The sequence below is a fragment of the Rhipicephalus microplus genome, chromosome 2 (assembly GCF_043290135.1).
Source record: "Rhipicephalus microplus isolate Deutch F79 chromosome 2, USDA_Rmic, whole genome shotgun sequence".
Lineage (NCBI taxonomy): Eukaryota > Metazoa > Arthropoda > Arachnida > Ixodida > Ixodidae > Rhipicephalus > Rhipicephalus microplus.
The window spans coordinates 112,812,331-112,838,623 of record NC_134701.1 but is presented as its reverse complement, the minus strand read 5'-3'; the positions used below and the strand labels follow the sequence as shown (position 1 = coordinate 112,838,623).

The window sequence follows — 26,293 nt, the reverse complement described above, 5'->3', positions numbered from 1 at the left end:
CAGGCAGCACTTGTAAATTAAAGCGTCCAGACGACTGGTCGAGCCCACGACTTCGGCGTGCTCAAATTTCAATCACCGAGAACAATACTGAGCAAGTCTTGCTCCCACAGGACAAGCGTCGTCTCAGGATGAGAAGACAGCTACAGGGAGCACAACACCATGCGAGTAATTACTGCACCGGAGAAAGCTTGAATCTCTATCTACGTTAGCATATATCACACTACACAATATTAGGACGAAAGCGAAGTGCATATCCCCTTGTTTCAAGGAGCCGGTTCGATCCCTTGAATAAACCTGTGTGAGCGATTTACAAAAAAAAAAGGCACGAGCTTGGAGCTAGATGCATTGTAGTCATATATTTTGTGGTTTTTGGGACTTACTGAAACATATTGTCCAACTACACAGCCCTCAGGTTTGGAACACATTCCATGCTGACCTTCATAACGTTTGGCATCAGCCCAATACGTCAGCTTTATACAGCGACACCAAAAATACAAGAAATAGATTGATTGGGAAACATGATAATATGTATGACAAAATATTAGTTGAAGCTACGGAATCAATGCAAAAGGACGCAAACCCCGCCGACGGTGGTTGTTCATTGCGACAATAAAGTCATTTGCACGCATGCAATGGAACCTGCTAGCCCAGCCCAGTCTCAGTCAGAAATCTTCGGGAAAGGTCTTCATTTCACGTTGGTCATAAAAGAAAGTCAATATTTTATATTGCCGATGAATGAACACAAATATAATTTAAAACAGCCATATTTGAAACAACACTGAGGGAACAATACGAAAAAGAGCGCGATTTGAACCGAAGTTGAAAACCAATGACACTGCCCCACGAAATCTACGTGGTAGGGCTGTCTAACAACCGCTGCAGACAGCGACACGGTTTTCTTGCAGCATGACCTTGAAACAAAGAAAAAGTTTAAAAAATTCGAAAACGGGAATATGAACTGACGACCTGCGTCACGACTGCTTCCCGAACGGCGTGTCGAGTTTTTACGCCAGCAAAACAGCTAGACAGTGGCGTCTAAAATAACTAAAAATAACGGTAACGGGCCCTCTCACATAAGTCATTGCTGTCCGATGAAGGGGTCGTCACTAAAGCTGCATCACCATTATGACGGGCTCCGTCATGGTCACTTCACTACAATGACGGGCACGCTCACTTTAACGATAGTATTGCGCTGACAGGCCCCGTCACTGTAGTCAAGATTGCAATACGCTGACAGTACACTGATTGTACTGAATTGTCGGGCCCCGTCACATTAGTCACTGCCCATTTTATTAGCATAAGTTTACCAGTTTTATTGGCTATGTTAGCTTTTTTGTGCTATTATTTGGCTATATTGACCAAGTGTTTGTGGCTCTATGCTAGAGTGTGTCACTTCCAGTTAGTTGGGGCTGCAGGCTATCGTTGGGTAATATGAAGTCATGGTGGCTGGCTAATATAGGTTTATGCTTGCAAATACTAGTATATGCTGGTGAAATGTGTTTCGCCCTATGTTGGCTGTAACCAGGCAGGTTTAACTGTAACGTTTAGAATAGCACGAATGTGCCATTTATATGCTACCAATGCTCCGCCACACAAAAACGCATAAATGAACGTTTCTTATTAGCATATCAGTTGGGTCCCTTTTAAGGAAGGTAAAAAGGTGTACTACAAACAGCGACATAAAAAGTGCACACAAACACGCAATCATATATTGCGTGTGTACTTTCCCTGTTTCACTATTTCTAGTACGTCTCTTCCCTGTTTATAATAGTAGCCTGCCAACATGTCCTAATTGTTTATTTGGGGATGTGTTAGCCGTACCTATTTTTTCTATTGTGCGAATAAATTGTGAGCTCACAGAGAGCAGTGGTTCGCCATGTAATGTGGGAGTACATGTGCCGGCAACAACAGCCCTGTAACCAGCAGCATTCGCGATACGCTTTTAACAGGGAACGAGAAAAACTCTCAGGAATCATAGAACTCATTTCAGGTATCGTTTCGGATGCGAGGTTCATGGAAGCCACGAGAGGCATCCACCGGCACCGCCTACGCTGGCAGGAGGTCTTGAAAGGCTCAAAGCTGCACGTCCAGCACTAGGTCGCCCAATGTCTACTCGCATATAAGTAATGTCAATATGCGGATTCTTAGGCCATCCTTTAGGCGCCAGGCTGTAGAACACGTGTGTGATTGGCCCTTGCCATGATAACAACTGCTCCGTTTCTACGACTGCGTCGATATGCCACTTAATGTTTGTCTAAATGCACAACATTGTGGCAGAGCCAATCCACTTTGTATACATTTGGTACTATAAATTTCTGTGGTGTCTACCCAATTTATTACGTTGTATGTCGTGAAAAGTGGTCTGCGAAGATATAAATAATTCTAATATTACGAGCTTTTTCATTGGTATCAGTGCATAAAATTCAATCAATACAGCGGTCTTCACAAACTTCTAGCTGACTGCTCCTTTTGTCGTTGGCGGCAACTATTAATTTGGAACGTCGATACGAATAAGTGAATTTGCGCCCGTCTTTACTGACGGAGCTTTCGTTGTCCATGTCGAAATTTTATTGCGACAGCAATTACATGGACACTCTAGACTGCGTTTTGCACCGCCGTCCTTGGCATCAATGTTCATGACCACCGTCACTCGTCGTATATCTATACGTCCCTATATATAAGAAAAGGCAAGAAACAAACTTTATCCACAAAAAGACTTCGCCTCGTGGAATGCTTATTTGTGAGTGCGTGGCTTTGACCACTGAGCCACGACGAAGCAGCATCTTTCACGACGAAATGGCAAGCTATTCATATCCACCACTTAGCACTGCTGATATCAATCTAGGGCGAACTATTGTTTTTAAACATTCATTACCAGGGAGATGGCAAAATGAACGCGCGTCGCCAGATCGTCACGACGCGCTGACGCACGCTGATGTGTCCATCTCGCTCGCGTACTTGGCCCCGCGGAAGGGGGTGGGCTAGACGCTCACGCGTGGGCGTGCTTATTTCATAGTGGGGAGAATTGTACGCCTCTGGCTTTTACAGATTCCGTTGCTGCTATCAGGCACACAAAGGTCACTTCACTCGCTCTACAGTCTCCATTTGCGAGAAGAGCACGCTTTTGAGAATCAGTGAAAAAACAACTGAGAGACTCATTCGCATTCATCTGTACCTGTGGGTACGTTTCGTGCGTGATTTGTGCGTGAGCAGCGCAGCACACATTTTGATCTGCTTGACATTTTTTGCGTGACAATTTGTTGCTATCACATTCATTGCTTCGCCTTTGTGACAAAGCTATGACGTTTTTATTTTCCTGCACCTTGAGAAATTCGGGTCATTGTTATTGCAAAAAACTAGTCTGCTGATTAGTTCACGTACAATCACGTGCATCCGATACTTTCTAAGGCGGGAGCTGAAATCTCTCCAGAAAAAAACACAAGTGAGTAATGAACAATATAGAGGCGTCTAAACATTCAAAATGGAATTACGAACTGACCTACGTCCTTTATAAAACTGTGATCGTGTAAATAGCAGAAATTTGAAATACCGAATATTTTTGTCAAGTTTCTATGACACCGAAATGCTCGCTTTACTCGTACATCGTTAACGGGGTCTCCATATGCGTCATTGCGATGTTTATCCAAACTACTGAAGACGTAGCGAGGTGCTCTAAACTCAGATGAGCATTCACATTTCCTCCGAATCATGATAATTGAAAACTTATGTACGCCAACGCGCCTCTGCACGCATACACGGCAGTCAGACAATACAAACATCTCTGTTTGTTTCATAGGCAGTGTGCAGATTCATCAAGTACTTATCGCCTTCTTTGAAATGTGTTGTAGGAACTAGTTCAGAACGTTGTATAAGACTGATTTGTTGCGCACTGCTTCGGGCAGATCGTCATAAGCATTGAAATAACGCAGTATATGAATATTTGTGTTTTTCTTGTTTCATTGGAAAGCTTTATTCTTCGTGAAAATGAAATTTATAATTCAAATATTAAAGGTGAGAACACTTTAGGAGAAACTGAGAATTTACTACTGACAAAATGGCTGGGCATCCTCCATAGAGTTTTACCAGCGTGCTTATGTCACCTAAATACATCACATATTCATTGGAGTTCGGTTTACATAGCCTACTGTCATCGTTGTTCAACGGTGAAATGTGTTTTTCGCTTTTATAGATTACATCACATGTTGGCTTAAAAGTCTTTCCAAAGAAAGTGTCACTCATACCAAGTAAACAATATAGCAAGTTTGTCGACAGAAATCATAACTTCATTGTGCTTCAGTCGGGTCTATCTTTCTTTGGAGGGCTGTAGATGTGATGAGTAGGCTTAAAAAACGAGTTGTCTTTCCGAGCAAAGTGCGTAATATTCAGAACTGTGCGCTTCGTTTTTTTCGCATCTGTTTACGGCTTCCAATATCACTTCAGCTCTTATTTTACAACCAAAGCTGCGTATCGTTTGGCGAAAAAAAAACGTTGGTCACAAATTTATACAACCAACTAGAAAGGCTGCGCCGTCAGTTAACTAGTTTTCTGCATCGCACGTAAGTGCGCGCGTCGATGGCAGAGCCGTTAGTGGAGCCATTTTTTGTGTCTTACCCAAGAACACGTGCCATTTAGAAGTACTTGTTGCTGGGATATTTGGTTCGTCTTATTGAAGGAAACACATGTAATCAGTTACTCCGTCAGTGAGGTCGTCCATCCCTTCGCAGACGTGCTGCTAATGTTGAAATTTGTAATACGATGCCAGTCACCCACCTTATCAGCAGTCACATAAGTGTAACGGCTGTAAACTTGCTGACAGTATGTTGTCCGGCTTGAGACCTCTCCAGGAAACTTGCTGGAGTGTATGCTCGTTGTTACAGAATTCTTCACGATAAGGCATTGATATCTAGGGCGACTGAAAAAAATTGTTTTGTATATCAGTGTGCGAAAATTTTGCATTCAAGAAGCTTACTTGTAGACATTGAGGACCTCTCGTTGACAACATGGAGAAAACTTGTACATGTTCGGCGCTCTGAACTCATAAGTCATCATATAGCTGTCTTTAGATGGGCAATCAGCTGAGCCTATATGTCCTTCAGGCCATGAATCAGCACCCTCTCCATCGTGTACACACCCAAGGCTGCAAATAGAAAAGCGACGAGTTAGACACTTCTGTTAGGATGAGTATGCGCGACAAGAAAAATTAAATATTTATTGTTTCTAAGCGTTTTGCAAAATCTAATTTAACTATTCAATAGAAAACTTTTTGCACGTTTTTATGTATCTGTCCTTTCGAACTATTTTTGGCCTATGTCATTCATACCTAAATCAGAACACTGCGCGTTTTTTTCCTCTGATGTGCTGTCAGATTCTACCGGCTAACTGTCATTTTAGTTCTTATGCTAAAATACTTGCCGGTACTTGAGTTATCCACCTTGGGAAAGAAGAACGTTCTTAAAAGCTGAGGATACTTCAGTGCATACTAATGCTCAATATACCTGTCCCTTCCAAGTCAAGGCTGGATAGTAAACAAGTGAAAAACAAACAGGCTTAAGCAGTGGCTTTATGTATATTTAAAATCAGTCGTATTAAAATATTCTACAGGTCACTGAAGATTCGCTTACAAAGGTAAAAACAAATAGCGAAATAGGGCTCATGGCGTATCGAGGGTACTGCAAGAATCAAGGACTTTCACGCATAACACTGGCCTTTCAATCCATGTTAAACTAGCAAAGTACACTTGGCAAGTTCCCACTACGATGTGATTCGTGTCTTTTCGCACTGGCCAGTTTTTCACTCCCCGTTCATAAGAAGGTAGGAACACTTGTGCATCTGCCCAATTTGAAATGATGCAGCTTCGAACCAACCACTCGTTGCGCCATTCGCAAGTTTTAATGACCCAGCGATTCTGATTCGGCGACAGAATTTCGCACGCTTCAAGAATTCCTTTCCTTCATCCTTACATTGTAAGAGATCATCCTTACATTGTAAGAGCAATTTATACCAAGCGCACTTAAGTGCATGGCCACGGCTCCATTTTCAAACTGCTTACCACGCAGGCCTGTACGATTCATGCTCACCAGGCTCGAATATTTCTACAATTGATTTATTTATAGGTATCGCAAATTTTCTCTCACTGATAACATTGCAATTTTATTCACGAACGATGGCGTTGCCGCCCATGCCAGAACAATTTGTATCAATGAATGATACAAAAAAAAAACAAACTCGAGACTTGCTCGTAACGCATAGCACAGGCACAGCGAAAGCTACAAGAGCAGGCTCTCAGGGCCTTTTCTAAACACACATTGGATAACTGCTACATGCACATGGCTGGATACCAACTAATTATTAAATAGTCGTAATGGTTGTGTAGTATAGGCCAGCATTCACTATGCTATCATTATTCATTCTTCGAAGAAACGTGATATCTGCTACACACTTGCTAAGAATATTTTGTGTAAATTTTTATCTAGTGGCTGACAATAATGAAGAATTGTGCCAGACGTGGGTAGCCGCCTCTGTTAATAGGTGATTAAGAACAAGTATTCTAATGACTTGGACCTTTGGCGTACACACTTTTTTACGTTATTCGCATTGTGTGATGCGTGGTCATCCTTTTTATGTTTTAAAACGCTTAATTATATAGCAAATATATCGACAGTCTGGGCTGCCATAATTAATACACGTATATATATATATATATATATATATATATATATATATATATATATATATTTGTATAGGAAAGAATACGCATGTACGAAGTGATTTTATTGACGTTTCGGCCGTGGGTCCGGCCTTCATCAGAATACAGTTTATGGCACGAGTGCTGTTTATATACTTGTGCATATCAATAAGATACAAATATGAAGACCGGCATGAAAGATATATATATATATATATGCAAGTAACACAAAATGAAGGGCACCTAATCTACGAGTAAAAAGATATTGCTTCCATGTGCGAGCACGTGGCGAGCACGTTGTTTACAAATAAAAAATAAAACGCATAAACACATAACATGAAGAGTAGTCCGACCGGTGAAAGCAAGGGAAAAAAACTATAAAATACTAATAAAAATGACAAAGACGTTACAAAGCTGCTACGTAATCAACGGATACAGACAATGTAGTGCGACTTGCTCAGCAAGGTTGAAAAAAGATGGACAGGGTGGTGCAGGTTACGCAAATAGGCAACTAAGTTTTCCTACGTTTTCATTCAGACCAGATGCGACGGCGTTGAACTTAAAGATGAGGAATGATTCACGGGCTTTTCTATCATAGTTTGTGCGGAAACCAGATTCTAATAATGTGACCTGTAGATTTTCAAAAGAGTGGCCAGGGAGGTGCACGTGTCTTGAATTGGGCAAATGGGGCAAGGTGTTAGCTTGAGATTTATGGTTGTTAAAACGCAGTCTAAAAGGCCCTTCTGTTTGAACAATGTACTGTATTTCACATAGCTCACATTCTATCATGTATATCACGTTCTTAGAATCGCAGTCAAGATTGCCTTTGAGTTTTAAGGAAAAGTTGTGACAATTATTAATGACGAAGGTAAATGACACGTGCAAACATGATAATCATTGCTTGCGTGCCATGTAACACATGACTACATGCTAGGCTCATAGCGCGTACGCGGCCGTTTTGCTAGCTCCATATGTACCAAATTTATTATGACGTGACGTAAACAGACGGTGAAGATAAATGACATGCCCAAACATGGTAATCATCATATGCATGTCATGTACAACCCCACTACATGCTACGCCCGAAGCGTTCTCGTGGTCGTTTCGCTAGCTAAACATATATCAAATTTGATATTACGTAACGTGAATGGGCTATGATGATATATGACACGTGCAAACATGATAATCACTGTATGCGTGTTATGTAAAACATGACTACATGCCATTCTCATAGCGCACTTTCGGCTATTTTGCTAGCTCCACATATACCAAAATTACCATCACGTGTCGTCAACAGATGACGAAGGTCAAAGATATGTTCAAACACCATAATCATGATATGCGTGCCATTTACAACTTGACAACATGCTGCGCTTATAGAGAGCTCGTGGCAGGTTTGCTAGCTTTACATATACCTACTTTGGTATTACGTGACCTGAAATAACGACAAAGCTAAGTGACACGTTCAAACAAGTTAATCATTATATGCGTGTCATGTCAAGCATGACTACATGGTACGCGTATAGCGCGCTCGCAGCCATTTTGCTTGTTTCAAATACACTAAATTTTGTATCAGATTACATGAATAGACGGCGAAGGTAAATGACACGTCCAAACATGTTATTCATGACAAGCACGTCTTGTACGGCCCATTTTGCATCCGCTAGTAACATTGTGTTGATCTTAAAGTGACATATCAACCTTACTCATTCATGCTTCTCATATCATCGATTCTCACTGTGCGTGAAATTTGCCAGATTTCTCGTTACATTCGTCGGGTGAACGTAGTCGATATCAGCTTTTGGGGCGAAGCTTCTAAAGCCGAGGGTACTGTTCGTACATGACCGCCTAGATCATTACTCAATTAGCAGGTGCGGAATGACGAACGGACGGATGAACATACCGTCACATATGAACTGATGGACAGACGGACAGAGAGACAGGTGGATGGATGGCTGGATGGATTATTCACGGTTTGCCGATCATAGCCTCCGAAGCTTCACCCCGCCCATCAACAGTCACTCCGCGAATATGTTGTATTTTTTTTCTTCACGCTCAGGCGTTGAGATACCCAGATGTGTCCACAGTGTTCCTGGCTAGCTATGAAGTGTCAGTCACCTGTGCCACATACCTTCATCACCCACGGGTATGTGCCTATGTCGGGGGGGGAAGTTTTTGACGACGTGCGCAATGCCTGTGTGACATTGATAATATAACCAGTGATTTGTCAAACCATCTCGAATTCCTATACCAATTTTCGATTACTTCGTCTTCAGGGAGCAATCAGATGTAGGCGGCTAGGTGATAGACAGATAAATGCGTAGGAAGACGTCAAAAGTGCTTGCAATACGCAAATGAATGCTGTGCAGTAATGCATAAATCTTTATTTTGGTGAACGTTTGAACAAAAGAAAGGCAAAAGTACAAAAAATTCAAGCTTACACTGACAGTTGGCCATCGATCATCTGAATATCGAAGGAACGTGTCATTTTTATAAAGCAGTTGTCAAATGCTCTAACATTATGACTTTAATGCTCCCGTCACATTTCAAACGAACCTGACTGCCTACTTATGGCGTGAAATCTTCGAAGAATTATCTCACACAATTTCGAAGCGGCCCCAAACAAAGCGACGCAATCTGCATTGAGCGTTCATACAAGTTTCGAGTTTGAACCACGATTACATCATAATAAGGCAATGAGAATGCGTCAGAACGGCCTTCCCTAAAAATCATGGGCGCAGTCCCTAAAACAAAACACGGGAAAAATTGTGAATATTTCAAGAAATAACTTTACTAAAAAGAGCAAGCAGTAACTGGTGTCCGAACGTTTGTTAACGCAAATAGAACGTTTTAAGGTTCACCACACCCATGACTTCGAGCATTGCCCCATGCCGCAGAGAGTCGGTCATTCGTTGGGGATAAACTTGTATTCACGAGTGTGGAAGATCGAGTGCCTTATAAGATGAGATGTAGTCTCTAAGAAGCCTTTCGCGTCAGAGTATGGTCATCCGAGCCAAGGCACGTTAACCGGGTTTATATTTCAAGGGCCTGGCACAGGATTGTAATGGCGCTGGTCGTACTCTTGCCGGTAACTTATGGAGGTTTCGAGCATTTTTCCGACCAATGCAAGTTGGCTGCGACATCAAAATTTCAGGAGTTAAGCACCTTAGTGTCACACGGCTTTTCAGTTTTTCGTTGTCCGCCACAATACACGCAAGGTACCCATTACACGACCACGGTAACTCTCATGAAGTAAGGAAGCACTGACTATGCCATTGGTCACTCTGTTTAAAACTGAGGTACCCCATACACCCTTGTAAAACGTTATTTGCACTTTGTTGTGTGTCTGGTGGCAAAAAAACTGGGTTCGACAGTTCCGGAAACTTTGCCTCTACGGTACAGCCGACAAGCAGCTGCTCTGGAAGCAAGAGCACGGCATGCAGTAGCTCAACATCTACGCAGACTGGCAAGCTACCCCTGAGGCGAGCTCTCGAGAAGCATGAATTACTCGTCCTGTGACTCCCGGTTCTGAACATAAGGTGTTCACTCTAGAAGAGAGAGCTAAAGAAGCAGGAATTATTCGCTATGTGTCTCCCGCTCAAAAAAACCAGGCGTTTAACGGTGATGTTCATGAGCGCATGCCATGAGCGCATGCTATGAGCGCATGGCAACAGGCAACACGAAAGGAGAGGCCAAGTAGCGTGTTGAACGTCCTGATAGATGTTCAGAAAACGGTTGAATGCCTTCCTAGGAACATGCAAACAAAATTTTGCGTGCCTAACTTCAGAAAAGTTTTTGAGGAACATTTCAAAGTAATGAAGAGTTGATTCCTCACCTGTGTGCAAGCTCGTGTGCAAATACGAATACACCATAGTAGCTGCCAACTCTTTCTTCAGTCATCCCTACTCTCCACTTTGTACAGGCTCCAGCAAGATATGCAAAACCTACGCAAGAATATCGAGGTTTGCCGTCTTTAACAAATACCTAATAGCAACGTTGAGATTTTATGACAAAAAAATCATTCACGCACCACTAACTGTGTACCTGAAGCAACATGCCAAATGATTGCTGTAAAGTAATACACAGAACAAAAAATAGTGCTCATGAACAGACGAAAACCAAAATTACCATACATTGTTTCAAATCTAGACAAAACTACGCTCGATGGTCTGCATTTAAGATGTCATAAGAACGTGTGAAGTCTACAATTTATATGTACAAGACAATTTAATTGCAAGTAGACTTCATGTCAGTTGTATACAGTATCAAGTTAAAAGCATCTAGACCTCTGTCTCTGTCCCACAATCTTTATCTTTACACTTCTATTGGCATTTTGCTATTTTTTATCGTTGGTAATAATTTTATTTCTTGAGGTATTCATTATTCTAATAAGTAACGCCAACATTTCTGCGAACTCGTAAGCAGGAAGAGGCTACAGACACATGCAACACATGTTCTTTATTGCAAGAAAACATGGCGCGTTACGATTGAGGGTGTTTGTCATTACCATGGAGGAAGACACAAACAACACGGAAAGCCCACTTTGTCGGCCCATTACGCCACCGAAACTCTCAGCGCGCCGTATGTTTTCGCGTTATATTGGTTTATTCTTTGTACCACTTCCGTGAGTCGGCCGAACGGCGCCGAATGCACGTGCTTTGTTTGTAAATTTCCGGACCCTCTACACCTTAGCCTCCTCAAACCTGCTTCATTGCGGCATCTCACAATCAAAGGTCACTTGGTGGGACGAATCTGCTGGCTTCAAAACAGATTGGCTCTCCAAGGTCGTCTGTTCGACCTATTATTCAGTCTTTTCGTCTTTCCTTCCACGATTTTTTGTGTGATCTCCACCTTACACTATCACATAGACATGTGCTGTCATCTGAAGTCGGAAAGCGAGAAACATGAAAAAACAATTCATCACGTGAATATCTGCAGCGTGGTAGAATGCATCAAATCAGTGTGCAAGCAACAATGTCTTGTTGGCGGTGCCATAAACTCACCTCACCCTCAGAGAAAAAACACAACTTGCAGATACTTTCGTAGTACTGGGAAACACGCAAGAAGAACACGTTAGCTTGTATTGTGAAAGCATTTAGTCAGTATCAACTAGCTCAGCTAATGGCATTAGTATCGCACGGACATCTGACGCCACTATAAGAAATCGGGAAATTCTTGCAGTCTAGCGTGTCAAGAAAAGTTTTGAAGTGAAGCGCGAGCTTCTCTTTCTTTAATATCCCTCAACTCGCACGTAGATGCCTATGTTTACTCGCTGCGGACCTGCAGGGCGTGCTCTTGAGCGTCAATCAAGACATACCATTTTATTGACAAGTTGCAAGCGTTTGACTCATTTAAGCTTGTTTGAAACTTTCAAATAATATTCATTACGCAAATTCCTCATTTAACATGCTCATGACCAGGACCATGAAGCCTCTTCACGACTTACCACCCCGTGTAAATTGACATGAATGGGCTAGTGTACAGGGCAATGCAATATCTTGTGAAGTGAAACACAAGATACCTGTTTTAAACTTATATCATATGGACACCCAAAATAGCCCAATGAATTTAAAAATACGCAAAGCCGCCACTACAGTAAGTGGGGGGGGGGGGGGAGTTGTGACATTACGTGAATCGGACAACACTGTCGCTCAATTTCAACTCGGTGGATACCCTAAAGATGAACGTAAAATTATAGATATGCCCATATATAGACACGTTTAAAAGTACAACAAGTGACACACAGCGAAGATAAACCTATAAAACAATGCAGCAACTTTAATTTCAATAATGACAGAACCGTTCAATGGGACCGTAAAAAAGCAAAAAAAGCGCAAGGTATTACTTGTGTAAGACAAAAAGGCGTCTTTAGCAATAGTTTTATATTGTTTGTTTATGCGGATGAAATGGCAGGGAAGGCGCAGCATCTTCTTGCCATATTTAATGCGAGCGTGTAGAAGAAATCACGTGTGAACACGACGAGCGTTATAAAAAGGGACCGGTGGTTCAATTGAGCAAGTTTCTCTAAAGCTTATCACTTTTTAGTTCTGTGTAATAACGTGTAATAAGAGTTGTATGGTTGTGATCTGGTAGGGTTAATAACTTCATTCTCACAAAAAGCGGGTAAAAGAGACCTCTAAGCGGAACATCTTCAATGGTGCGCACTGCCTTTCTCTGTATTACATGTAATCTGTGATTGTTCGTTAGAGTTGTTGTACCCCAAAGCAGGTGACAATTGTTTATGGGAGATAAGAACAACCATTTGTAGAAAATAGGTTAACTTTTTTGGAAGCAGAAAACGCATCCTAGACAGAAATCCGGCTATCCTAGATACACTCAAAGACAGCTTTTGAATGTAGGTGTTGCATGAGACATTTTCGCCAAAAATTACACTTACACATTTACGACTTGGTTCTATCTGAAGGTTCTGGGAACCCAGTATCAACGGTTCATGCAGATAGCGAGGCTTATTGCTAGGCCTGAAGGTAACAGCTGTTGTTCTCAAAGTGTCTTATGAAAATTGTATGTCCAGGAAGTTACCTTCAATATTATTTGGTTTGCACAATTATTAAGTGTTTATACCATTCGGCAGTGAGAAGTGAGGTTCTGCCATCTGCTTTTCAAACACGCTTCACCGATGCGTTATTGCTCAATATATCACTAATATATACGCAGAAAAAAAGGAAGCAAGGATGCTGCACTGGGACACACCAGCGAATTTTCTCGTAAATTGGAGGTGTGATCATTGCTCACCAACGTCTGCTGACGATGCTTGAAGGAAGATTCAATTGATTTCAGAAAGACACCTCGGAATCTCTGGTCTCTGCATTTATGTAAAAGTGTGACGTGATTTATAGTATCGAAAGCCTTTGAGTACTTTATAATGATTTGTAGTCTGTGTCGTTGATTTTCGAAAGCATCTAATACAAACTCCTTCTGTGCCAAGAGAGCACGCTCAGTTGTGCGGCCTTTTATGAAACCCAATTGTGATAAAGTAATGGTACGGTACTTATGTAAAAAGGAAATTATAAGTTTACGAATCAGTTTTTCGAAACGTTTTGATATTACTGGCAACATAGATTAAGCGTTGTGGTTGTGGCATGCCGCCTTATGTTGGCGCCGTGCTCTAAAGGCTGCTTAGTATACGCTGCAGCTAGGCTAACGCACATGGGAATCACAGTATAAGGACAGACCAACTGCATTTCATCACGCCTAATGAAGGTTGTTTCAGGCTGTTACCGAATTTCTTCCCACCGTGTCTTCTCTCATGTGTAACTTTCAGCGCACTCATCGGCACGAGAACGCTAAAAGACCGAAGCCCTTAAAGCTCCATAGAGCTTTATCTTACTCTATCCGTTGTTCATGAATTCAGTTAAGGTTAGTAGTGAACCATTAAATGGGGCAGTAGACTCCGATAGTGCGGTTATCCTATGGTTTTTTTAGAAATTAGGTAAAGACCACTCCTACCACTATGATACTTTCACTCTACTCGTCCAGGTACTAGCCAAAAAAAAAAACAGCTGGTTTCACAAATCGGACACCAGCTGAGCCACTACCATCCCAGTTCCTTTGTGGAACGTCATGTCTTACAAAATCACTCATAATTTGCCCGCAAGATTCAAGAAAACTCTCGCCGATGACTTCGCTTGAAAGCTTCTCTAGCTCATGAGCATATTAATCTCCCACCTATGCGGCAGGCATTTCCTGGTCGTGAGCAATCACGATACAATATGTAGAATATAGCTGACTTCAAGGACACTTTCAGGTGCGTTGTAATATAAGGTGCGGTCTACAAGACAACGCCGTAGTTTACAAGATCGGACGAACTCACTGTAATGCCGAGTGCTTACAAAGTGCACTATTTGAAGTGCCACTGCATAGCAATATTGACATAGGCAGCTTTTTGGAGATCATAAGGGCTGACGACTGCGGCAAACAACAGCAAAAGGACGTGAGATTAAGAAGGCTGGCCTAGTATATGGAAGGCTGTGACACCCAAAAAACTAAAGCGAGGACTTGCCTCTTCCTTTATTGCAAAACGGTGTCTTCTTAAAGAAGAAAGTTCTATCCTGAACCAGCTACCTTTTCGTTCTTTCGCCATTCTGACCAGAAAACCTGCCGGCTCTGTACTGATGACGAGTGTTTTTCAATGGCGCAATGGCCAATTTATGGCCAAAGAGCGCCATTTCAAAAGCCTAGATATAGAACAATGATGTGATGCGTGGCTGTAAAAGGGCCTTAAAATTCCTCGCGCTAACGCGGGCAAAAACCTAGAAGCAATAAAGCCATGACATTGACGTGAAGTATGTGCAATAATACTAAATGATCGTGATAGTGGGACAGTGATGGAGTTGCAGCCACCGCGGCAGTGACCTCTCTTCAGAGATCATGCTACGAAGCGCCTGAATATATGGCATTAAAAGTATGTACATCTGTTAAAAACGCCAGCAATGATTTATGAGGAAAAAGGGGTTCTCTACCGATGAACATTGATGGGTGCAAGGGTATCTGTTGTCGAAAGGAATATAAAAAGTGCTTTTCTCTGAGAGAATCTAAATCACTGCACCGGAGAAGGATGTGGAGAACAGTGAGCGGTTTTCCACATCTCTCGAATAATGGTACATCGCCACCAGACAAAAGGTATGAATGTGTCGAGTCTGTGTGTCCTATCTGTAGTCTTGTAAGTGTGACTTGTGTGTAATGTGATCTGTATACTGTTGGCCAATTTCCAAGTCTCGGTTCGAGAACATGCAGTTTGTTTTCTGCCTGCCAATCCCATAGGCGCTGCCAGCACGCCCTGAGCTCCCGTCTTAGAAATGGCTTGAGATCAAGAGCAAGGAGAGCTACAGATGTATTGGCTCAGCTGTGAAGATGCTTGTTTCGGAGTGCAGAGAACCGGAGTTGTAGAAAGATGAGCCAACTGCTGCATAGGACACATCAGTGTGAGACTTCGAAGCATCTGAGAAAAATTCTGGGCAGGTGTACTTGCGTTGAAGTTCGAGGAAGTGCATGCGGATATGTACAGTAGGTGCGTGTTTAGTGACTTCTATGAAAGATAGATTGCAGTCTATGACTCGCCACTTCTATGGTGGCAGGTATACTGCTGGAGCCATCAAACCTTGTTCACACAGCTTTTTCCTCAGCGAGCCTTCTGACACGAAGTGCGTATGGCTGTCTTAGCGAAGGACGGATATCGAACAAGGTACAGTTAGACAGATCATTAATTGTGGAATGAGCGGGATGTTCCTCATCAGCGTTAACCTTGAAATAGTATGTAAAATACAGGTAACATGTCAGCAGTTGGAGCGACCATTCATTTGATTTTACGTACAGACTCTCTGCCAGGCTAGTTTGAAAAGCACTCGTAGAGAAACATGTGCCTAGATGGTGGACAGGGTCGAGCATCTTTAAGGCTAATGGTGTTGCAGACTGATAGAATATAGCACAGTAATCTAGGCGCATGCGTACGCGGCTATTATATAAATTAATCAGGCATTTCCTGTCACTACCCCACGTATTTTGTGATAAAACTTTCAAAATATTCATGGTTTTTAAACACCTGTCTTTTAAATACCTGATGTATGGGATGAAGGTTACTTTTGTGTCTAAAATATGGCCCAGAAATTTATGCTCTGTCTTAACAAAAAGACGTTGACCATGCAAGTCAGTCTCGGGATCGGGATGAACACCCCCCTTTCAGCAGAACAAGATGCAGATACTCTTTTGCGCGTTCAGTTTAAGACCATTTTCATCTGTCCATTGAGAGACCTTGTTCAAACCTAGTTGAACCTGAAGTTCACACACTGAGAGGTTACAGGACCTAAAGCCGACCTGCACGTCGTCAACTTATGTACAGTAAAACGTATTTCGTGGGATAACGAGGCGCAAAGAGTTCATTTTCATTAAAAAAAGTGTACAACTCGGTACCCCTCTTTGTGGCACTCCTGTTTCTTGAACAAATGTACGGGACAACACAGTGCCCACTCGAACACGGAATGTCCGATTAGACAGGTAGCTTTTGATTATTCTCAACATTCTGCCCCGCACACCTAGGTGAGACAGGTCTCGGAGTATGCCAAAGCGCCACGTAGTGTCATAGGCCTTCTCCATATCGAGGAACACTGACAAAAAGAATTGTCTATGAATGAAAGTATCAAGAATTTGGGCCTCAATACATACAAGGTGGTCAGTAGTGGACTTAGCCTCTGGGAACCCGAACTGGTATGCGTCAAACGGGCTGTTTGTTTCAAGGAAATGCATCAATCGTCTGTTCAGCAATCTTTTCAAGAACCTTGCATAGCCAACTTGTCAGTGCTGTAGACCTGTAGCTAGATTCTAAAGATGGGTTCTTACCCTGCTTAAGAGTCGTAATAATGGTTGCTGATTTCCAGGTGGAAGAGATCTTACCGGAATACCCAACGGCATTATACAAAGAAAGTAGAGCTTTTCGGGTTTCAGGAGGCAGACGTTTAAGCATTTTGTATAATATACGGACAGAGCCTGGGGCAGTTTTGTTACAGCAGTTTAATGATGCTTATAACTCAGCTATGACGAAAGGTTCATTGTATGCCTCATTGCTTGTAGATTTGCGTTCGATTTTCTGTTTTTCTGTTCTTGCTTTGTATCATTGCAACGCTGGACTGTAATGGGACTGGCTGGAGACCTGTTCAAAGCGTGCATCAAGGGAGTTCGCTTGGTCTTCCAAACCATTGCCTTTTGTGTTTACAAGAGGAAGATGATGTGATTACGTCCTACTACCCTACTGACCATTTTCCAGACCATTGCTTCATCTGTATACGTGTTGATACCTGATAAAAACCTCTACCAGCTCTCCCTCCTGGCCTGTCGACGCGTTCTCCTGGCTTAGGACTTGATGTTTTTAAAACTGACAAAATTTTTAGTGGTCGGTGAGTCTCGAAGCAGTCTCCATGCTTTGTTTTGTTGTTTGCGAGCATTTCAGCACTCGCTGTTCCACCAGAAGACTCGTCGTTTTCTGCCCAGTCCACATGTTTGCGGAATGCACTTAGCTGCAGCTTCAATAACAAAAGCAGTAAAGTATTGTACAGCTACATCTAAGCTAGAACCGCCTATGTCAGTCCAACGTAAGCTAGAAGCCTTGTAAAACTGGTTCCAATCGGCTTTTTCTATCAGCCATTTGAGAACCTGTGGAAGACTTTCATTTGGTACTGCTGAGCTCAGAACTACAGGATAGTGGTCACTTCTAAAAGGATTAATAATGAATTTCCAGTGAAGTAGTGGAAGGAGCGATGGAGATACAATGCTTAGGTCGATTGACGAGTAGATATGATTAGCGAGGCTATAATATTTTTTCTACATTTCACCTACATCGCCGTGAGCCATTACGTAGGGGAGGTACACATAATAACTTGACTACCTAGTTTTCAATCGAAACAATAATAAGTTGCCTCTTTCCTGTTCAGGATTCACGCGTCAGATGAGAAAAGAAACTGTTCAATCAGGCGACCTCGTACATTGCAGCGCGAGTCACCCAGCAAACTGCTATGTGCGTTAAAATCTCCAAGGAGAAGGTATGGTTCTGGAAGTTCATCAATGAATGCCTGGAATTCTTGTTTACTAAGTTGGTGCTGAGGAGGTATAAAAATAGAGCAAATTGTGACCAGTTTATTCAAGATAACGGCTTGGACGGCTACTGCCTCAACAGACGTCTGAAGTGGTAAATGTGTACAAGCAGTTCCTGGATCCACAACAATGGCAACACCACCAGATGACGCGACTGCATCCTTCCGATCCTTTCGAAACATAGCGTAATGACGCAGAAAGTTTATTTGTTTCGGTTTCAAGTCTGTCTCTTGTACACACAGCACTGTCGGGGTATATTTGTGTAAAGTTCTTGAATATCGTCGAGGTTTTTGAGCAGTCCTTTGACGTTCCACTGTAATATTTGTGTCATTTTAATCTGTGTGGTGCTGTGTGTACAAAGGCGTTGCCTTACTTTACAGTGTCCTTAGGAGGCCCTGTAATTCCTAGTCTTTCTCTTTTTTGTGCGCTCCAAAAAGCTGCACCTCTCCTTCGGCGTCTCGGGAACCGGAGGAGTCGTACTTGTATCCATCGCCTCTTGTGAGGTTGTGGATGGTGCCTGCTCAGCAGGCGCATTCACAGAAATTTTGGAACTAACTGCGCTTGCAGTGGTCAGAGTTCCGGTAGACTGGGGAGTCAGCTGGCCCGCTTTGTTAGGCGGCGGAGCAGTACTGGCTGCTCCAGCTGGGGGCGCTTGTGGCGCGCCCGCAGTCTCACTCTGTGTGACTTTTGCGGGCACGGAAAGGTAAGGCGCGGCGCCCCGGCACGTCACATCGGCGAAGGAGGGACTGGACTGATGGATGGAGAACCGTTTACGGGCTTCTTGAAAGGACAGATTGAACTTGACTTTAATCTCAAGGATTTGTTTTTCTTCCAGATAGAGCACGATCCCCAGTATGCAGCGTGGTTTCCTTCACAGTTCACACAGCATGATGTGTTTGAAGTACACGTATCTGATGCGTGCTCGTTAGATGCACACTTTGTGCAAGTAATGCGCCCTCTGCAACTTTGTGACCAATGTCCAAAGCGCTGGCACTTGATACATCTGTGAGGGTTTGGCACATAGGGCCTGACACGGAGCTTGTAGAAGCCAATTTCAACTAAATCAGGTAAGTCACTGGTACCAAAGGTGATGATTATGTTTGTCGTGGGTGTTTCCTTTTTGTCTCTTCGTATAATTATTCATTTGACATTGACTACATTCTGGTTTTGCCAGCCTTATAATAATTCACTTTCGGACAGTCCAAGCAGGTCGCCATCAGAGACCACGCCACGCACTGTATTCATTGACCTGTGTGGCCCCAAGACTGGGACATTCCCAAACGCTGCCAGTTTTGGTAAGTTATATTGGAGCTTGTCGCGAACCTCCAAAAGGAGGTCGCCGCTTCCCAACTTCGTTAAGCGATATCCAGGGCTGATTGATTCAGTGAGTGTTTTGGAAACAAGAAAAGGTGAGATCGCTCAGACTGTTTTTGTTCGCTTTTTGGCTATGCACGACATGAAACATGAAGAAGGACTGCTTTGGTTTAGAGAAAAGAAACGGTTCTTCGGTGCGCCACCTTTTCGGTTGGCGATCAGGGAGAAGGGGGAAGAGGTCGGCCATACAGATTGTGTACAGTTCGGCGGCGATGGTGGTCACCCACCACCGAGCCCAACAAGGGGACGCTACAAGGTTGAATAGTGAACACTTGGAGACGCCAGCCATGCCTCGCCGCAAATAACCGATTATAACTACCCAAGGTTCGGTGACTACACAGGGTTAACCCTGACTGCCATAAAATTTGGAAGTAAACGGAAAAGAGAAGATGACAGGACAGATAAAAAGTGAGAGATAAAGACAAAGATGTAGAGAGAGAAAAATAGAAAAAGGCGACTGCCGATTTCCCCTGGGTGTGTCAGCCCAGGGTTACCGTCGACATGAAGCCGGGGAAAAAGGGGTGGTTGCCTCTGCCGAGGGGCCTAAAGGTCCAAGAACCCAGCGTCAGCTCAACCCCGAGGATCCCCTTTTCCCCGAACACGGCGAAGCCACGCACGGCTAGGCGTGGGAGAGAGTCGAAACCCCCCCCCCCTAGCTCGGGTCCGTGGTGTCGCTACACACCGAACGCCTGCTTTCACAGGCGCCTCTACGGGGCGGGCTCTCTATTACAGCACGATGCTTGGCCTCTTGAGTAATTCACACTTTCTCCTGAGGATACACTAACTTCATTAATGACCACGTCTTATCATTAGCGGCGCCAATACACGAGGTTAGGCTGGGACTCTCAGACATCTGCGATTAACTTGGTCATCGTGGCTACCAAGAGCTTTTTCCGCTACGCTGAAACTGGAGCCCTGTCTCTAAGTAGTGTCACTGATGCAGTTAAATTTGTCATTCAGAGCCTTTTACTGCATTTAAGCTATAAAAGTATGACTTTTACGGCTCACCTAGTGCAAGCGGTATGGAAATACATCTACGAATCTCCATGAAGGACATTGTGCAAGAGAGGGGCTTCTCCCAGATTCTCAATAAAACCTTCGCTTACATGCAGGCAATGTACGTCGATGTTAAACACAACACTTGGAATATCATCCTTTTGTATGTCACCTTGACTTAACACACGGACGCGCAAAAAACAACCTATCGTACGCCGTTCACGCTGGTTTCACGGAGGCGCTCCGAAACGACGCTTCGCGCCATGACTTGTAAGGTCACTAATGAAAAAAAAAAAAACTCGATGTTGTTGCTAAATTGAAACGCGTTGAAGACGCTCGGGAAGTTTCACATCTTCATGTTGGGAAGCATCAAAGGTTCAGTTGCCATAAATACAAAATTCCCCACCACCACCTCAAACACGAAACAATAGCCAAAATATGTCCGTCACTCATGCGCCGATACAGCGCCGCTGACTCAACGGGATCCTTCTTCGATGATAGTTCGCCTCCCTTTCTCATATACTCTGGATCTGCAGTGAGCATTTACCCTCGCCTGATCTCTTGACCAATCCCTCGTCCTAAGCACGGGAAGCGTACTCCGCGATACGGGCTAAGACGTGCAGCTTCGTGCTATACTGGGAGCTGAAGAGGTGGCGGCCAGGCACGGCTTCCCCCGATTATTCTGTGAACTTTCGCTCTTCAATGAAGTTGTTTCTCCCTCTCTGCAGACCGAACGGCGTACCTCGACATCACTACGTACTAGACAACAAGGCTGTCCCTGACGGTTCAGTATAGTTGAGCCACGCCGGGCACACACCGACTTCGTGCACGTTGTGTGCCTTGAGCGGTTTTATGCGTGCCAGTGAACAATTCGTACTCCGTTATTCACTTGTTACTAATTTTCCCTTTAAATGTTCCACAATTCTTTTGAATGCGGAATGTTTTTGAACGAACTAAATGCACCTCGAACGTTATCTATCTATGTATCTATCTATCTATCTATCTATCTATCTATCTATCTATCTATCTATCTATCTATCTATCTATCTATCTATCTATCTATCTCGTGTAAGCTCGTTTGCGTGCGTGGGTAGGTAAGTGAAATTACTGCTATGTCTTTCTTTGTCAGCTAAAGAACAACGCGGTATGATACATTTGCGGCTGTAGAAGCACTCGCAATGTGTAAAACAAGTGCTCTCCCCGTAAAACCACCACTGCTCCACCACTGCTTCAGCCGCGCTGGACCATTTATGACAGCTGAGCAGACAGTTTCAGTACCTTCCCTGTTTCAGTGATTTTAGGCATGTGACGTTCAGCTGGTTCAAAACTGGCGTATTTGAGCAAACGTGAAATTTTTCATTCTCGTAGAATGTTTGGGGCGAAGCTCCTCAAGGCGTGGGTCAGTACACCCTCTAAGGTATGTAGTTGCAGTAGTAGTAGCAGGGAGCCACCCACCTACCAGTGGCACACACCCGCCCTGGGGCACATATCCGCATGTCCACATGTTAGGAATAACTTAGCACGGCGTCATATTACATCGGTGTTATCGGTGTTAACAAAAATTGGCTGATCCCACGTGCAGTGGTAATCGATGATATGCGAAGCACGAATGAGAAAAGGTGATATGTCACTTTAAAAATCAGCGCTACGTTACGAGACGCAGGTAAATTATGACGTACATGACTTCCAAGTCATGATTATCATGTTGGGATGTGTCGTTTACCTTCATCGTCTATTCACGTCACGTGATAACAAAATTAGTATATGTGGAGCTAGCGAAACGACCACGAGCACGTTATGAGCGTGGTATGTTGTCAAGTTCCTAAATGACACGCGTGTCAGGATTATCATGTTTGCACCAGTCTTATCTTTCGTCGTTCATTGACCTCACGTAACACGAAATTCGGTATATGTGGAGCTAAAGAAACGGCCACGAACGCATCACGCAAGGCCCAATATACTCCAACGTAGCGTTGACGCACGCGCACGCTAGGCACAGTGACACTATGTTCACAAAACGTGAGCCCTCTATTGTCTGCATGAAGGGCCTAATATACTCCAACATAGCGCTGACGCACGCGCACGCTGGGCACAGTGACGCTATGTTCGCAAAACGCGAGCCCTCTATAGTCTGACGCCAGGCACGGCCGGCGCGACCAGCGTCCGATGGTGCGGCCCGATCGCAACCGGTGCAAAATGTGACTTGCTGCATTTCACGCTGATGCATACCCAGACTGCACTGCGTCTGCCTCTTTTCGTGACGGAGGGAAGCCGGAAGCGCTTAAACGTGCATGCGTCAAAGCAACACAGCGTGGCACGCGCTGGAAAGTTTATGGCGAGGCCGGCGCCTAGCGTGGCAACGCCGGCATTGCGCGAGAAAAGGAAAGCCCGCGCGCACGCGCAACGGGTCACGTCGAAATGTGTTGGCGCCTTGACTGTGGCGTGTAGTCGTGTTCTCACTTGACAGCCATCTCATGATTATCATGTTTCCACCAGTCACATATATACCTTCATCATTCATTGACCTCACGTAATACCGAATCTGGCATAAATGAAGCTAGTGAAACGGCCACGAGTGCATCATGAGCGCAGCATGTAGTCATGTTGTTACATGACACGAATCTCATGTTTATCATCTTTTGACCAGTATCATACGTTCGTCATCCATTCACGTCACGCAATACCCAATTTTGTGTAAGTGAAGCTGGCGAAACAGCTACCAGCCGATCATGAGCGTGGCAAATAGTCATGTTGTTACAAGACACGCATCTAATGATTATCATACTTGCACCATTCCCATACATTCGTCATCTATTCACGTACTGTAATATCAAATGTCGTATATGCGACGCTAACGAAATGGCCGCGAGTGCATCATAATCGTGGCATGTAGCCATGTTGTTACATGACATGCATGTCATGATCTTTATGTTAGGGCCTGTAGCTTGTGTTCGCCATGCAAACATGTCATATCATACCAGTTTTGCAACATGTCATGTGAACGAAACCACCGTAAAGACATCTAGATTATGAAATGCAAATCATGACGTTCATAACATACATGTCATGATTTTTATGTCATGACTTGTCAAATATGCTCGTGATACAGTCATGTTAGCGATATCAAGTTTCGTAATGATACCATTATTGAAACAGCCAGGACAGCTAAAAGTCGTTACGTCTAGATAGATAGATAGATAGATAGATAGATAGATAGATAGATAGATAGATAGATAGATAGATAGATAGATAGATAGATAGATAGATAGATAGATAGATAGATACGCCCAAAGTCGCCGAAGTTCGCTAAGAAATGCTTAGCGGTAAAAGCATTGACAACAGAAACGTGGTACATACTCTCGTTTAGTACTAGGATTGTCCGCTAAATGTTGGTACTTGTATATGATGAACTTATGATGAAAATAAACTAGATGTAGCCCGGACAGACAAACAGACAGACAGACAAGCAGACGGACAGACAGAGAAACACACTGACGGACGGACGAACGGACGCACGTACGGATGGACTGACGCACGGATGGGTAGACGCACGAACGGGTGCACGTATGGATAGACGAACGCACGGACGGAAGCACGGACGGTTCGATGGACGCTTCGCCACACTCATTATTATTCATTCCGTGTATATGCGTGATTTTTTTCTGTGCCTTAATTTTACCTATTACATGTGACGCACTGTTCCAATGAAGCTGTAGCTATTTTCAATGTTCATTCGAAAAGTACGCTTCGTAGTTTTCTTTTGTGCTAAGGAACAAAATCAATAGCTTTAAATAAATGGACCTGTAAGTTTTCTCCTGGGATTGAGGAGGGTATATAGAGCTAGGAACGGTGGGAACGGTTTTCAGGAAATTGAAAGCCAGAGCTTATAGGAACTCGTGTTGTAGAGAACCCAGCGTCAACATCGGCTGCATTGTCGGTGCTGCACTTCTTCTATTTTTCAATGCCAGCTAGGTGCGCCTGATCCAGCTGTTCACCACCCTCTACTCCAGCCCTTTCCTGCTTTCGCCCGTCACCTAGCTTTCCTGAGTGCTTTGCGTTGATCGAAGAAAGAGCCCATCAAGTAGTGCCTCACGACGGAAACTATATGAAGTAATTTTTTTGTTCAATGGCATTCTGTTCCGTGGGGCGGTGTCTTGCATACCTCGTATTCCTTATGTTGGCAGTCACCCTGACTTTGCAAAGGATGCCGCGTTTTGTGATAGCGTGTCACGATTCGTGGCACTATGCGGGCAACGAATCAAGAAGCGTTACTGCAACGCAACTGCATGCGACGACTTGTGCTATGTTCACACTACGGTCGTAACGTGCGTAACAGCTCGTTCGGCGTATCGAACGCAACGGCTATAAAAAGCATTACCGCAGTTATGCCGATACCTTTGTTCACATTTACAGCTACGTACATTACGATTTTTACGATAGGCCAATCATATTTGTCGCTGTAGAATCGACGTCACTAGCAAGCGAATCCATTGCGCACACTTTTTCACTTCCCAGAAATGTCCAACGACTAAACCACACCAAATGAAGACAGTACGGCAGGCTGCGAGGAACAACTCTTTACGCACGTTGCGAGCAAACAAAGCCAACCCAATCGTCACCGCGGAATGGCGAAGTAGCACTTCCCGCGCCGGCAGCTACCGCCATCGCCTCCGCGATGCTGCTGCAGCCGGGAGGACGGAAGCCCCGTCAGGTCTCGTGACCGGTTGTTGAAAACCGAAAGCTGATCGGTCATTGGCTGTGTCGTAACGGTCGTAGTATCGCAGTCGTAAAAGTTGCCTAGCCTTTAACACTCTCACCCACGATTTATGCATTTGTTGCGAACGTTGGTACCTTTACGTTCACAGTCTGAACTAGACGCATACGCTTGTTGTGCTTCCGCTTACGCGTGTTATGAAAAATCGACGCCTTACGACCGTAGTGTGAACATAGCTTTGGAGAGCACTGCGATGCAGCGACGGCGTTGCTTCGAGCCACAAAAAAAAAGCCCAAAGTAGCAAATCTGACAGACGTTTGATATCAGAGTGGGAAACCTGTCTGTCACATATCTGGGGCAAAGTATCGTAAGCACGTCAGACAGGAACTGCGCTACTTATCATATAGCGCTGCATTGTGACCACTTTACGAATTAAGGTAGACCGGCGGCTCCCGTTGAGAAGCGCGCGTTTGCACTGACATTGAAATAAAGGAAGCGCTTGTCTGTGAGTAAAAAAGTAGGACGATTGCACATTTACAATTCACGCTTCGAGTATGAACGGAAATCTGTTATTGCGTGTGGCAGTCAGCTATTTCGCCAAAGAGACCTGAAAGATTCAAATACTGCCTCTGAAAGCCGCTAAGCAAGCAGATTGTCCTGGAAAAGGAGTGAACAATATTATAGGGGAACAGGTGCGACCAGTATACAGGCATGTTGTCCACTTCTATCACTTGCCAAAATATATTCGAGCCTTCTTCGAAGCTAAGCCAGGCTTGCGTAAATCTTCAATGACAAGACAATTCTACTCAAAGCCCAATGGAATCTCACTTTGACCTCGGAGTGCGAGCAACATCTGGCGACGTCATCTTCGTGCCTTCTTTATCTGGACTGGAAGACATAATCACGTGTATTCTCTTCTAGCC

General features: G+C 43.9%; 1 protein-coding gene across 1 annotated transcript in view; it reads right to left on the bottom strand.

The window, feature by feature from the left end:
- Positions 1 to 26,293, bottom strand: part of LOC119169776 (venom metalloproteinase BumaMPs1-like) — a 181,833-nt gene that overhangs the window by 24,687 nt on the left and 130,853 nt on the right. The window contains exons 10-12 of the mRNA XM_075886704.1: positions 10,521 to 10,629; positions 4,970 to 5,137; positions 4,771 to 4,912 (exon numbers count right to left, since the gene is read on the bottom strand). Of these exons, the coding sequence (XP_075742819.1) occupies positions 4,771 to 4,912; positions 4,970 to 5,137; positions 10,521 to 10,629 (419 nt within the window). The remainder of the gene's footprint in view (positions 1 to 4,770; positions 4,913 to 4,969; positions 5,138 to 10,520; positions 10,630 to 26,293) is intronic.